The 13,016-nt window shown below is 43.7% G+C and overlaps 3 protein-coding genes across 10 annotated transcripts; 2 read left to right on the forward strand and 1 right to left on the reverse strand.

Moving 5' to 3' along the window:
* The first annotated feature begins 48 nt into the window (after positions 1-48).
* Positions 49-3,949, forward strand: LOC115751809 (serine/arginine-rich splicing factor RS2Z32-like). 7 transcript variants are annotated; one of them, XM_030689819.2, is made up of 8 exons: positions 49-150; positions 870-980; positions 1,535-1,574; positions 1,741-1,836; positions 2,046-2,081; positions 2,327-2,523; positions 2,633-2,713; positions 3,333-3,949. In XM_030689819.2, the coding sequence occupies exons 2-8, from the start codon at positions 874-876 to the stop codon at positions 3,724-3,726; spliced, it is 951 nt and encodes a 316-aa protein (XP_030545679.1). In that variant the 5' UTR covers positions 49-150; positions 870-873; the 3' UTR covers positions 3,727-3,949. The 7 variants fall into 7 exon arrangements, with proteins under 7 accessions (XP_030545679.1, XP_030545691.1, XP_030545698.1 ...); XM_030689831.2 differs by having other exon boundaries at positions 107-150; positions 3,336-3,949; XM_030689824.2 differs by having other exon boundaries at positions 117-184.
* Positions 3,950-6,502: 2,553 nt separating this feature from the next.
* Positions 6,503-11,971, forward strand: LOC115752465 (COP1-interactive protein 1). Of its 2 annotated transcripts, XM_030690675.2 has the most exons (6): positions 6,503-6,619; positions 7,948-8,408; positions 8,535-10,515; positions 11,098-11,304; positions 11,445-11,747; positions 11,786-11,971. In XM_030690675.2, the coding sequence occupies exons 2-6, from the start codon at positions 8,050-8,052 to the stop codon at positions 11,795-11,797; spliced, it is 2,862 nt and encodes a 953-aa protein (XP_030546535.2). In that variant the 5' UTR covers positions 6,503-6,619; positions 7,948-8,049; the 3' UTR covers positions 11,798-11,971. The 2 variants fall into 2 exon arrangements, with proteins under 2 accessions (XP_030546535.2, XP_030546529.2); XM_030690669.2 differs by having other exon boundaries at positions 11,445-11,971.
* Positions 11,972-12,068: 97 nt separating this feature from the next.
* Positions 12,069-12,885, reverse strand: LOC115753802. The gene is made up of 2 exons (XM_030692620.2): positions 12,750-12,885; positions 12,069-12,653 (listed from the first exon to the last, which is right to left on the reverse strand). Exons 1-2 carry the CDS (start codon positions 12,765-12,767, stop codon positions 12,168-12,170), a joined length of 504 nt encoding a protein of 167 aa, XP_030548480.2. The 5' UTR covers positions 12,768-12,885; the 3' UTR covers positions 12,069-12,167.
* Positions 12,886-13,016: the final 131 nt, after the last annotated feature.

The raw sequence follows: 13,016 nt of genomic DNA on the forward strand, positions 1-13,016 counted from the left end.
TAGGACCCGATTTGGCCCCATCGATGCGACGCCGTTGGCTGGCCACTATAAAAGCGGGCGAGACAGGTTGGATAGACACCTCTTTCCAAGAGCGAAGGCGAAAATTAGGGTTTTTGAATCGCGCTTAGCCAGAGTTCCGAGTCCTGCAGGTTTGTGTCATCTTCATTCAAATCCTCGATCTAGGTCGTATTCGAAGCATCTGGGGCTCTATTTGGTCCTTTAAGTTGTGGATTGTTCGATTATATCGGTGGATCTGAAAAAATTTCATGTCCATGCATTGTCTATCGTTTCGATGCGTCCCGCACTGCTCGAGGCTGTCTATGTAGGATCGAGTTTACTGTGATGGTAGTTATCCAGTCCTTTTTTAATTCCTTGGTACCTTCCGGTTGGAAGGTTTTCTGCAGCATGTTGGCGAAGTAAACTCAATTTTTTCTGGAGGCTGTTGAAGATTGGCGAAACAGACTTGTTTATTTCGAGAATGGTGGACGAACTTTTGATTGTTAAGTTGGTGTGATGGGATTTCGGTTTTGTGTCGGCTGGAGTGGCCTGTCCGCGATCTTCTTTTTCTAATGAGCGCTTGGGTGTGCCCGAATGACTGAAGTTGGTGCCTTTTGATTCAGCATTTACATCGGTTGGGGTGTCTTTACTTCTATCTTGATTTCCTATTAAACGCTTGGTGTGCACGAACGACTCATGTTGGTGACTTTTGTGTTTAATAAATTTGATTTGGCTAGAGGCTCAATTAGCAACCTTTCTGTCTTGATTGTCTCAATACTGGTTGATTTTGATGTTGGTGCAGCAGAAATTCTCTTTTAGTTCGGTTGATGCAGGGAGTACATGGTGATATATCCTTTTTCCACATTGCAGGAAAACATGCCTCGCTATGATGACCGTCGCAGCAACACGCGACTTTATGTTGGTCACCTGTCTTCGCGAACAAAGACACGTGACTTGGAGGATCTGTTTGCTAGATATGGAAGGTATCCAGTCGAAGTTCAATCTAGTAATCATCCTTAGACTGTATAGAGTCGTGACTTTTGTCAAATCTAAAGAATTCATGTCTAGATTTGTATTCATTTCTATCGGGCTTACAAAGTCTGAAGTTTTAGTGTTATTGAAGAACAATTCCTCGTGTTTTGTTCATTCAACTTGGTAAGTTTACATGGTGGAATTTATTTGTGTATCATTAGTGGTACTTCAAGTAGGGTCTATGTGGTGGAAGTACATTGGGATCTTAAAGCTTTTGGCCAATCCCTTTTATGTGCTTGACCTGTATTTTTTACTCTATTTTCTCTGCAAGAGTGTTCCACGCCTCGGCCTGTCCATGTGGTTAACTTGGATGATCTTGTTGAAGGTTTCTTTCTGTCGTAAGAGGACACCCTTGGTGGACTGGCCAGTGTTTATAGTATTTATGCATATATTAGTGGAAATGGCAAGATTCCAAAGTGGTGTTTTGTTAACCTTTGAGGGGCGAAGTATCAATCCTTCCTGATATCTTGATGGCCTTACTGTTTGTGGCAAACCGTTTGCGCAGAATTCGTGCTGTGGATATGAAGCGAGACTACGCCTTTGTTGTACGTTCTTTCTTACCCATTCTTATAAGTTATGACCATCTTCTAGGTATTTCGAAGAAAGGCCAGAACTACTTTTTGGGAAGTATTTTTTATGCATGCCTTCACAAAATGATAAAATGCGAAATGCGTCTGTGTTTTGCTTCTTCCCTTTGATGATAAATTACAGGAGTTCAGTGATCCTCGGGACGCTGATGATGCAAGATATAGCTTGGATGGCAGAGATTTTAAAGGAAGCCGTATTATCGTGGAATTTTCGAAGGGGGTAAGCAATTGGATCAATTTGTTAGGCTTCTTTATGTGTTGCTCTACTTGTTGCTTCGCTCTCATTTATTACTTTCATTCATGGGGCGTCTTCGATGAGCCACTTGTACTTTAAAATGCTGGATCAACTCACTGCAACTTTTTTTGGTGTGCTTTGCCATGTTAAAGGAAAAAACTACCAAATTGACATCACTTTGCCCTTTCTCTCAGATTAATCACTCCCATCCCTCGGTTGGACTTGCTGAGGTTCTGTCACTCTGCTTTTTTGAAAATTCCTACTTTATGTATAATGCAGTAGTGAGTCGTTCTTTTTTGGATTTGGGGGTAGGGGTGGGGGTGTCCTGTTTGCCTGCTTCATCTTGACGATCCGGGTTTACTTTACGTTTTGCATTGTCTGTTGATATATGATGTTACTGCACATCAAGCACCCTTAATGAGGGAGTGGAATAAGTATGTTCTCAAGGAAAGCAACTGTTTATCTTTGTGTGCAGACACCACGTGCTCCTGGAGGATCTCGTGATTACATGGGTAGGGGTCCTCCTCCTGGTTCTGGACGCTGTTTTAATTGCGGGATTGATGGCCATTGGGCTCGAGATTGCAAAGCTGGGGACTGGAAGAATAAATGCTATCGATGTGGGGAAAGGGGCCATATAGAAAGAAATTGTCAGAACAGTCCAAGGAAATTAAGGTATTCTCTTGATGTTGTTTCATTTGTTGCTGATGATATCTTGGGAGGGGCGTGGAAGGCAATATCACCTTGTTCGCTTACTTGCTTACACAACTCTTTTTTGATCTAGACGTGAGGATTACTCTCGGTCTCCTAGTCCTCGACGTGGTCGGAGTAGGAGCCGGAGTTACAGTCGTAGTCGTAGTTACAGGTATGTTCATAGACTTCTTTATCTGTCATTTCAAATTCCCCTTTCTTAGAAACTTCTGTACTAGTCTGATGTAGACTATAGTGATATAGATTATGATATTTTGATCATTTTACCCTAATTTGCTTGGGCCGACTATCCTAATTTATTTGTATTACATCTTGATTCGCTAAGGTCGACTCCTAATTTGTAATAAGGGGTTGATCATAGTCGTTTGCATGCTGCATGCCCCTCCCTGCCCCAGGCACAGGATGTTGAGTCTAGGTCTCTTCCTGTGTTTAGTTAGCATGGTTGCAGGCTATTTACTTGGCCTCAGACTTCACTACTGTTTAGTTTTACATGACGATACTGCCTTCCTCGAAATTTCACTAATCGTAATATACTTTAAACTTAGCCTCTACTATTTGAACGGAGACTTTTGAGATGAAAGTTGCGGGCTAACTATTAAGGTTTGTCTGCATGCAAATGGGACATGCAGTGTGCTTGACTGCACACCTCGTTAAAAAATTCATTTTTCTTGAGCTAGGTAGTTGATGAAAGATGAACTTGCGCTTCTCATGTTAAGATGAAAGTGGATTATGTTAAATATTGTGGCCATATGGTTAGTAACAATTGTCTTTAGTAGGTCAATCTCCCCGGTAAAGAGGGAGCGGAGTTTTGATGATGTTGAAAGAAGGCCAAGGAGCCCTATTGGTAGTCGAAGCCCTAAGCGGGGAAGGAGCCCACCATCTAGAGGAAGAGATTACAGCCCAGTTGCTGACGAGAGAAGCCCCCTGAGAGACAAAGCTGACCAATCCCCTGAAGATAAGAAATATGCCAATGGGTCGGATTATAGCAACAGCCCCAGGAGGAAGAGCAGGAGCCCTGTCAATGATGCTGAAGCTGATGGTGCGAGAAACTACAGAAGCCCTGCCGAGGAAAATGGCCGCAGTCGGAGCCCCAGCCCGATGCCTAGGGATGAAGAGGGCCTTGCTGGAGATGATGATAATCGCGATTCTCCAAGAGGCAGTGAGTGAGCATCGCCTGTGTGATGCGCGACATCTAGTAATTTCCTGGTCTTGTATGGATAGAACTTGATTTGGGAGTTTCGCCGCTTGTTTAGTTAACCACCAACATTCATAATTTGCTTTAAGCTTTTTCTTATATTTTTGTGTTTCTTTCCGGAAGGGTCGTCGTATTTATCAGAGATAATTTGGGTTTGGACCTTAGAAATATTTTGTAATGCTGTTTTGTTTTCTCCTGTGTTTTGGATGGATCTTCTTCCCTAGTATCCTCTGGTTATCTTTGTTGCTGTTGATGAGCGCGCTTTTGTGCATGCGCATTTGTAAGTCCATCGAAGTGGTTCCTTAGAAACAGCCAAACGTGCGTCCAGTCGTGTAAATACTTTTTCTCCGGTGCAGGCGCAGTTAGTTTTACGGATGGATCCCTTTCTCGTAAAAAGGTATATGCTCGAGCCTGCTTTTTATCGTCGATGGAGATTTGTCCATTTCTCTGAGCTTTTCGGGACGTCCGTTTCTCGCTATTAGAACTGCCCAGCATCTGCAACCGAGCTAAGTTAGCTTAAGCTTTGCTAGTGCCAAATTCTGGACCTACGCCGGCAAACATGATAAAGAGCTTGTCATAATTGTTGTTGTTTCCTTTAGCTAAAAGCAGGAGAAACAAATATTCAAGCAATGAGAGGCGGAGGCCTCCCTCCCCGTTCTTTCCTTTAGCTAAAAGCAGGAGAAACAAAGATTCAAGCAATGAGAGTTGGAGGCCGCCCTCCCCGCCCTTTTGTAGTAGGTGCAAATGTTTTGTAAAATCGTCGCGCCTCTTCCTCGAGCTAGGTATCGGAAATCTGTTTTATCTCGCACCTGTGAGCTAGAGTTCTGCGTCGGCTACTGCTTTCGAGCCTCGTCAAGAATGGTTAATAGTCACAATGCACAAACTCAAGCATGACCATTTGTGATGGAGTTGGCAATTTTTTTCTCTTCTTTTTTTTTTGGCCTTTCTCGTCGATGAGAAGTTTAAGAGCTACATTCACGAGAGAATCGACACAGAATGATCTCTATGCTGATCGTGGCACATACTATGATTATTTAGCTAGAGCGCGTGCTTTCTCGTACAGGATCATCGGAGGCAAAGCAGCTTTGAGGGGTTCAAAATGGTTGTTTTCTAAATGCGGGTCCGCAACATCTTCCGTCCTCGAATCATAATGTCTCCTGTTGAAAATAACTCTCGAGGCCTAGGCTCGCCGTTTTGTACGTGGAGCTTTACTCGATGCATGTGAATGTGAGTGGTGTGCGCCAATTGGTGGGGATTACGGGATTAGTAGACTCCGAGACTCGTACATCCCGTAAATTTTTTTTTTTGGTCGGACGAATATCCCATGTTGAAGAGCGAAGTTTTGTAATTAAGTTTTTGCATGCACGCTATTGAAAGAGATAATGCAACAAATAATACTATATAACAATAATTACCGGATAAAACGGTGTTTCAAAAAATGATCTTGCTTTTCTTGGCCAAAAAATGATTTTGTCAAATGAGTGTGAATGATATTTTGTTAACGAATGTCTGGAGACACCGATTAGCCACAATTAATGATCTTTTTTTTTCAATTTTAATACATTGATTGCATATTACGAGTTCACGACAACGACAGTGATTCGAAAAATGATGAGTTTTCTTTACTTGGATCTTTGCCAAACACTACCGGGTATCGGCAAAAAATACTTGTAAAATAAATCCAACCGAAATGATCAACTGAACAAAACAAAAAATGAACGGGATATCTCAATACAAACTTGTTCCTCATTTCTTCTAAAAATTCGAGAGCGAAGAGAAAGGGAAAAAAAAAAGGTTTCAGTTTTGAAAAAAATAATACAAGAATAAATTATATCTAAGTTTACATGTCGGTATGTGAATATTTCGAAAGATGTCAAGCGTTTCACATGCCAGATTGATATCGAACTTTTTAATCGTTGCAAGTTTACACAAAATTTTGAAGGAGCGTGTATAAAGCAAAATGTTCACACATGATTCTAAAATAATTAAAAGCCTAATCTTCTTTTTCAATCTCTTCGTGCATGCGGCTTTTCTCTTGTCAACTCCCGTTTTCCCTTTTTGTCAACCCCCGTTGGAAAAGAACAAAGGAAGAAGAAGGAGAAGGAGGGGAACATCCTAAGATTCCGTGCGCTCTACCTCTCCCGATCATTTCCCTCAAAAGCCCGCTCCTTCCCCCCTCCCCTCCGCAACATCCGCGTCCTCGAAATTTTAAAAAAGTTCGCGTTATGACGAAACTGCCCTCCGTTCCCACGCCAAACCACAAAGCGAGACCGGTCCCTCCTCCTTCCTCCTTCCTCCTCCTCCTCTCTCTCTTCTCTGCATCATCATTACATTCACTAAATTCTGCAAGCCGAAAAGGCCAATCCCACACCCACAGCGTACATTCTCTCTCTCTCTCTTAGTTAAAAGCACAATCATTGCTCTTCAGTCGATCGCCGACTCGCGTTCATTTCGTCGCCTCGCTCTTTGCCGGCCTTTGACACGGTCTGGTTCGAAGACTCGGTAATGAAAATGAACTCGATCTTTCTTTCTTTCTTTCTTTTTTTAAATTTCTCAGTGTCTGGCTTTCGTCGGTTGATTTTCGGCGTCCCTAGAATTCCGGAGCCTGACTCGCACTGAATCTTTTTTTTTTTTTTGGGGTGGGGGGGTCTATCTGAGTTGTTTTGGTGTTTTTGCTCATATGGTAAGTCTGTAACGTCTATTTCTTTGGCCAGATTTCTTTATCTCCTGCGTGCTCTCGTGTTTACTTTCTTTCTTCAAATGCAGTGTTCGGTTGAACCGTGAGGTACTTACATCGGCGAGCCGCCCCGTTTTTTGACCGTTGGAGGAGAGGATCGGAGTTGGGAAACGCGTGGGTCGCGCTCGGTGAGATTCTTGCTCTCTGTCTTTTCTCTTTTCAGTTGGATTTCTCGTCTTCTTCTTCTTCTTCTTCTTCTGCTGCTGCTGCTGCTGGGTTTTGTCGGCCACCGGAGCTGATGATTTTTCGCTGATTCTGCTTTTCTCCTCATTTCTCCTGCCTGATTTGGTTCGTTCTGATTTTTCTCATTCAAATTGTAGCCAGCTTTATGCAGCGTTGATTCTGGAATTGTTTTGCTCGGTTCACAGTGATTTTGCGTGCTTCGATTCTGTCGATTTGGCTAGAGACGCATTTGATTCGAGGTTTCATGTGTTTTCCTCACTAATCCCCTCTGTTCGGCGCGTCCGTGCCTTAGGGTTCTAGGGTTTAGAGAAACTGTTAAGGAGTCATTAGGGTTGCTTCTGTCTGGTACACCCATGTTGTTCCTTAGATCCTGGGAAGAGCAGATCGGAAGCACTGACACTCCCGTTACTGAAATCTTTTAGTCAATTTGCCTCTTGACTTATTTAATTGCTGCTTTTTCTAATTTTTAATCCGGGGACTTTCTTGCCGCTTTACTTTCCCTATGATTTAAATCGAAACTAGTCGTTGCAATGCGTGGGCATTCTATCATATCAGATAGCTATTGTTGAACTTTAAAAGATGTGGGGAGTGCTTTATTAAGATGATTGGGGAGGTGAATTAGTTGAGGTGCATGAAAGTTGGTTCAGACACCACCTAACGGCTAAATAAAGTCTAAAAGCAGGTCCTTTGTTGAAATTTTCTTCTTCAACATTGTCTGTCCTTTGAAATACAACTTAGCATTTGATTCTTTAACATTCATTTGATAATCCAACTTTCTAGTGCAGGAGGGGTCATTAATATAACTCCTTATTCTTTCCTTTTGGTGTTCCTTACTCCATGCTCGTTTATCAGTGGGATAATTAGAGTGAGCTGATTGTCAGAGTCAACATGCGGCATGAAGTTATTCCTCTGTCATTCTGAAAAGTGAACGATAAAGTTCAATTCTTCTAACTGATAATGGGAATCTTTTTGTTTTTTTTGGTCTCGACTTAGATTTATGATCCTGGAATTCGTCTACATTTAATACATGTAAGTGACGTGATTAATAAGTGAGGCCTTTCATCCTTTTTAATTCTGTTGCATATTTTAAATATCTCAGGTGCCTCTCATGATTATCTCCATGCTAGGTGCTTCCTATGTTTCTCTACATTGTTATATTTGTTCCTTGTTTTATTTATTTCTCTCTTAAGCTTTTATTTGCTGTATGCAAGCTCCTCCTTTCTCCTACCATCTTATGAATAGCAGTATAATGGTTTATAACGGTTTGTTCCAGGTTCCCTGAGCCTTGGGTCATTGTAACATTTACAACGAGGTTATGATCATATGCCAAGATCCTTAATGAGCCAGCTTGACGCATCCTATTAAAGATCTGCAGATGAAAAAGCTTTTCTCTTTCCGCTCATCTGCATCTGGCAGTGCTAATAGTGTTGGGGATTCTCCATCGTCAACGGATAAGACATGTTATCCCCTGTTTGACAACAGGTCGACCGATAAAGTTGGAGAGAAGTATTCGAATAATCTCCGAAGCCCCAGAGGTTTGGTCACCAAATCTCGAAATCAAGCATCTGACAGTCAAAGCTCAAGTACTTTTTCAGGTTCAGGACTGAGGAAGAGCCGTTCTTTGTCTTCTGCTAACTTCCTTGCAGAAGCTTTGGAGCAAAAGAACTCATCTTCCTCTTTGAGTGATCAGAGCAGATCTCCCGCTCGACATCAGCATTCTGAATATTCACCTTGGTAAGACTTGGTTCATTGAAACTTTGTAGCTAATTTCAGGAACTTGTTATGATTTATACATCCTTATGTGCAGTGTTCTTTCTTTTTAATATTTCGCAAGAGTCTAATTAAATGGGTTTCTGCCAGTCGTCAAACCATTAGTCCGGAGAAGCGATCCAAGCTGAAAGAATTTGATGGGACAGCTTACAGAAATGGACATGGGTTCAAGAAGCCAGGTTACATTGTCACTTATGATGATGCATCACTCTCTTCTAATTGCTCTAGTAGAGTTTCAAATAAGGTCGTAGACCGCTATATTGATGGTGAGCAGCACCAGGAGAGGAGCAGGCCCAAGAAAACCTTTCAAAAGATACATACTGGTAAGGATGGTGGGAATCGTCCCCCACGTGTCCAGTACACAGCTCCCACTTCACCAACTGATAGCGTGAAATGTAAACCAAGGGCTCAGTCCTTTAGAGAAGCTGAAAGTGCTTGCCCTCACTATTTCTCTGGAGATTGGGTAGAGAGTGGTTTTGGTCATGAATCCCCTAGAAGGCTTGCTAAGAATGTGATTGAGAGACTCAGCCAAACTACAGTTTTCCCTAAAATAAGTTCAAAGGAGTTTGACCAGGATATTCCTATAACAATTGAAGATATCTATGGCGAATCCTTGAATAAATGCTCTCATGGGGAGGTAGTTATTCATGATGACATTCCTTCGTATGAAACTGATGAAACTACCAAAAGGTGCCATAGGGAGAATTCCTCTGGTCTCCATATGCCACTTGTCTTCCATATGGAAAAGTGTGAGCCTTTGTGCGAGGATGTAATTGGAGAAGACGTGGACTTTGAACTGCAAAGGAGGCTTGAAGGAGCACAGCAAAGGGTTGCATTCCTTTCTCAGGAAGTTGAGCAGGATCACTTTCTTATTGGCATTAGCTTTGATGTGCCAACACTCATCCAGACAGTTAGAAACCTTTCAGAAGACAGAATGAGCTTGGCTGTCGAGGTTTCAGAACTTCTACAATCCAGAATGTCGGACAGGGCTTCTCTCAAAGAAGAACTTAGGCTGGCAAAGATGGAGCTTGAATCAAAAACCCGGAGACTGGAAAAGGAGAAGAAGGAGCTGCAGTCGGGTTTGGAGAAGGAACTCGACAGAAGGTCAAGTGACTGGTCATCCAAGCTTGAGAAATTCCAAATAGAAGAGCAGAGGCTCCGTGAACGTGTTAGAGAGCTAGCAGAGCAGAATGTTTCGCTTCAGAGGGAGGTCTGTTTAGTCAGTGAAAAGGAAACAGAGTGCAGAAGCTCGATGACATATTCAGAACAGAAAGTTAAGGAGCTAATGGAAAAGCTGGAGGAACTTAGCATGAATAATCATGAATTTGAGCAAACAATCTCTGAGTTACAGGAAAAATATGTAGCAACGAAGGAGAATGGAGAGTTGCTTAAAAGAAGTTTTCACGAGAAGGAGAAGGAGTGTAAGGAGTTGCACAAATCAATAGCGAGATTAATGAGAACCTGCAGTGACCAAGAAAAAACAATCGAAGGGCTTCGAGAGGGATTCAGTGAGGAATTTGGAAAGCCGCGATCTCCAGAAATGACTGACAAGCACTTGGCGAAATTGAGGATGGAGCAAATCAGGCTGACAGGAATTGAATTGGCTTTAAGAAGAGAGTTGGAATCAACTAGACGAGAAAAGGATTCTCTTCGACGTGAGAATATCAGCTTGTTAAGCCGCTTGAACTGCAATGGAAAAGATTCTGGTGACCTGATGTTTCAGCTAGACCAGGAAATCTCCACTCGTCTTTGCTGCTTGCAAAATGAAGCTTTGTCAACAGTAAACGACAGCTCCCATTTATGTTCAAAGTTACTAGACTTCATTAAGTTGGAATTCAGTCACATTAAAGTGACCAAGCAAGGTACGGAAGCTATAAAAAATAGTCTTGATGAGCAATTTATTGTTGAATCAGACATGAAAGTGCATGGGATCAAGCGTAGGACTGAAAGCTTAATGAGGAGTCTCCAAACAATATCTGGCTTGCTTCGTGAGAAGTCAAAACCATTTTCGAAAGATACACAGGGTGCTGATGCCTCAGGTTCAATGCAGCTAAATGATCAAACATGCGAGGTAAGTTGCTAATCAGTAGTTACTGATTAATAGGTTGACCTGGTATGTTTATGTGGCCTTGTTCTCCATGGACGCTAGCATTCGTACTTTTCTCGTTATGTAATCTTATCCTTCGTTATTCGTTTCCTTTCTCAAGCGAACATAGTCCTGCTTAATGTTGTCGTACGCAGCAACATTCATGTAAATCCCCTTGTGGTTCTTACAGCAACATTCATGTAAACGCCGTTGTGGTTCTTGATTATTTTAGGTCCATGCCCTTTTTTCCAAACGTTTGCTTATCTTTTCCGGCAGCAAGATACTTTCTTCTCCATCGTCCATTTAGTTTGTTTTGATTTGTCCCTTCCCGACACATCGTACTGCTTTCCGTTGTGGTCTACAAAGGATTTTACGCATGTTATTCGCCTGCTCATGCTCGACGCATGATGGCTTATAGTAATATCCTCAAGCTCCTGACTTTAGCTTGAGCATCCAGTTTCACAGTAGCCGCATTTATTTGAAGGATTTTACTCTCCATTACACCCAAAACTGTTGCTCCACAACTTCCCCATAGGGAGTTAATGAATTTTTCTGTTCCTGCCGCAGGATACTTTGATATCAGAGCTTAAAGCAGAGAGCTTGATGACGAGCTTATTGAGAGAGAAGCTCTACTGCAAAGAGCTGGAAGTTGAGCAGCTCCAAGCCGAACTTGCAACAGCAGTAAGAAGCGCTGATATCGTCAAATACGAAGTTCAGAACGCATTAGACAATCTTTCCTGCGTCACCCACAAGTTCAAGGACCTGGAACTTCAGGTATTTCCATACTCTGACGACAACAACTTGTGAGAATGATCAGCACGCTGGGTTTCGTTAGGCAATCGTATTTGTTGTATCACTCCTTAAAGCATTTGATTTACTCCCCCGAAAAACTTCCCCATGTGAATCCTGAACAGATGCTGAAGAAGGACGAGAGGATAAGCGAGCTCGAGAATGACCTGCAAGACGCTCGGAAGGAGATGGGCGTCCTGAGGGGTATACTGCCGAAGGTGTCCCAGGAGCGAGACCTGATGTGGGATGAGGTGAAGCAGTACAGCGAGAAGAACATGCTCCTGAACTCTGAAATCTCCATGTTGAAGAAGAAGATCGACGTCCTCGACGAGGACATACTGGTGAAGGAAGGCCAGATCACAATCTTGAAGGACTCGTTGGGCAACAAGCCGTTTGACCTCCTCGCGAGCCCCGACTTTGCTCGGGAGTTCTTGCTGGAGTGACGCGATCGCGACGTGACCCGTGATTCATACTGTAAATACATATGCTTACATTGTGGCACCTTCTTTTACTAGGGATTGGTTTTTGATTCCAAAGAAGTTCGGTACATCTTTTCTTGCCTGTTGGTTTTGGGAAGTGAACAAAAAGAATGAAGCGATTCTTTTGCTCGTACTAAGTTCTGTCTGCAAAGTGAAAACTCTTGCACAATTCCAGAAATGAGGAGGAATGACCTGTAATCGCTTTGACTTTGTCGGTCGCGTTGACCGACAAATTCACGCTTTTGCTCAACTTCAAGCTAATGAACTGCCTGAAATAGAAGACAGAACCTACTCTCTTGTGTACATTACAAAACAGACCAGGCAAAACAGTAACAGGAATGAGATGGATAGAGTTTTTCTGTGGAAGTTTCAAGGGTGCTTGGGCGCAGGTTTGACGCTGACTGACCGGAGCGTCTCGGCCTTGGGGCGGTGAGCAAAGGCGTCCTTCCTGATCGGGTCGGGGTCGACGGCCTCCCCTGTGACGATGTCCTGCACGTGCGCCAATTTCCTGAAGAAGGACCGGGTCAGGAAGTTCTCCGACTCCTCCACCACCCGCTCCGGCTCCACCACCTCCGGCACTGTCTCCCGCCTCGACTTATTCACCCGCACCATCGGGGAGTACATTATATGCTGCTTCGCCGTGTGCAGCCCCAGCGTCACCGACAGCAGTATCATCCCTACCGCCACGCACACCGGCACGTACTCCCCCCACGGCTTGCCTGCCCTCCGCTCGGCCCGCCCGATGTCCCCCGCAGCCGACGGGGCATAGGCCTTCAGCTTTGGCGCCGTGGCAGTAGCGTAGGACGTGCCGGCACTGACGCCCCTCGCGCGGCGCAGCATCGAGTACAAGTGGCCCTGCGAGATGAAAAATGTAACGAGTACAGCTCGTTATTCGACTCCGTCAGAAAAGAGTGGGAAAGAGAACATTATAAGAGTTTGTCGGAGGCGTACCGGTGACCGGAAAGCCATGACAGACGTGCTGGGACTGTGCAGCCGGAGGTCTGATCCGACGGAGTCGATGATACGGCGATGCGATGCCTGTTGGTCTAGTTGTTGATGGACTTTGGGTTGATTCGAATGAATATAAAAGAGCGGACACAGAGGGAAGGAGAGAGAGTTCTGGAGACACGTAGCGCAATGGAGAAGAGTGGGAGTTGGCACGTGGCAGTGCTGGAGAAGGGACAGGATACACGTGGGAGCTGGTCACCGCGCCATGTC

Source organism: Rhodamnia argentea, chromosome 5 (genome assembly GCF_020921035.1).
Source record: "Rhodamnia argentea isolate NSW1041297 chromosome 5, ASM2092103v1, whole genome shotgun sequence".
NCBI lineage: Eukaryota > Viridiplantae > Streptophyta > Magnoliopsida > Myrtales > Myrtaceae > Rhodamnia > Rhodamnia argentea.

Excerpts from the sequence above, each read along its gene's own strand:
- LOC115751809 (XM_030689819.2), top strand. The coding sequence starts at position 874 with ATGCCTCGCTATGATGACCGTCGCAGCAACACGCGACTTTATGTTGGT. Across the intron at positions 2,082-2,326 it reads CCTCGGTTGGACTTGCTGAG|ACACCACGTGCTCCTGGAGG; the intron begins GTTCTGTCACTC and ends CTTTGTGTGCAG. Across the intron at positions 2,714-3,332 it reads AGTCGTAGTCGTAGTTACAG|TAGGTCAATCTCCCCGGTAA; the intron begins GTATGTTCATAG and ends AATTGTCTTTAG.
- LOC115752465 (XM_030690669.2), top strand. The coding sequence starts at position 8,050 with ATGAAAAAGCTTTTCTCTTTCCGCTCATCTGCATCTGGCAGTGCTAAT. Across the intron at positions 8,409-8,534 it reads CATTCTGAATATTCACCTTG|TCGTCAAACCATTAGTCCGG; the intron begins GTAAGACTTGGT and ends GGTTTCTGCCAG. Across the intron at positions 11,305-11,444 it reads TCAAGGACCTGGAACTTCAG|ATGCTGAAGAAGGACGAGAG; the intron begins GTATTTCCATAC and ends AATCCTGAACAG.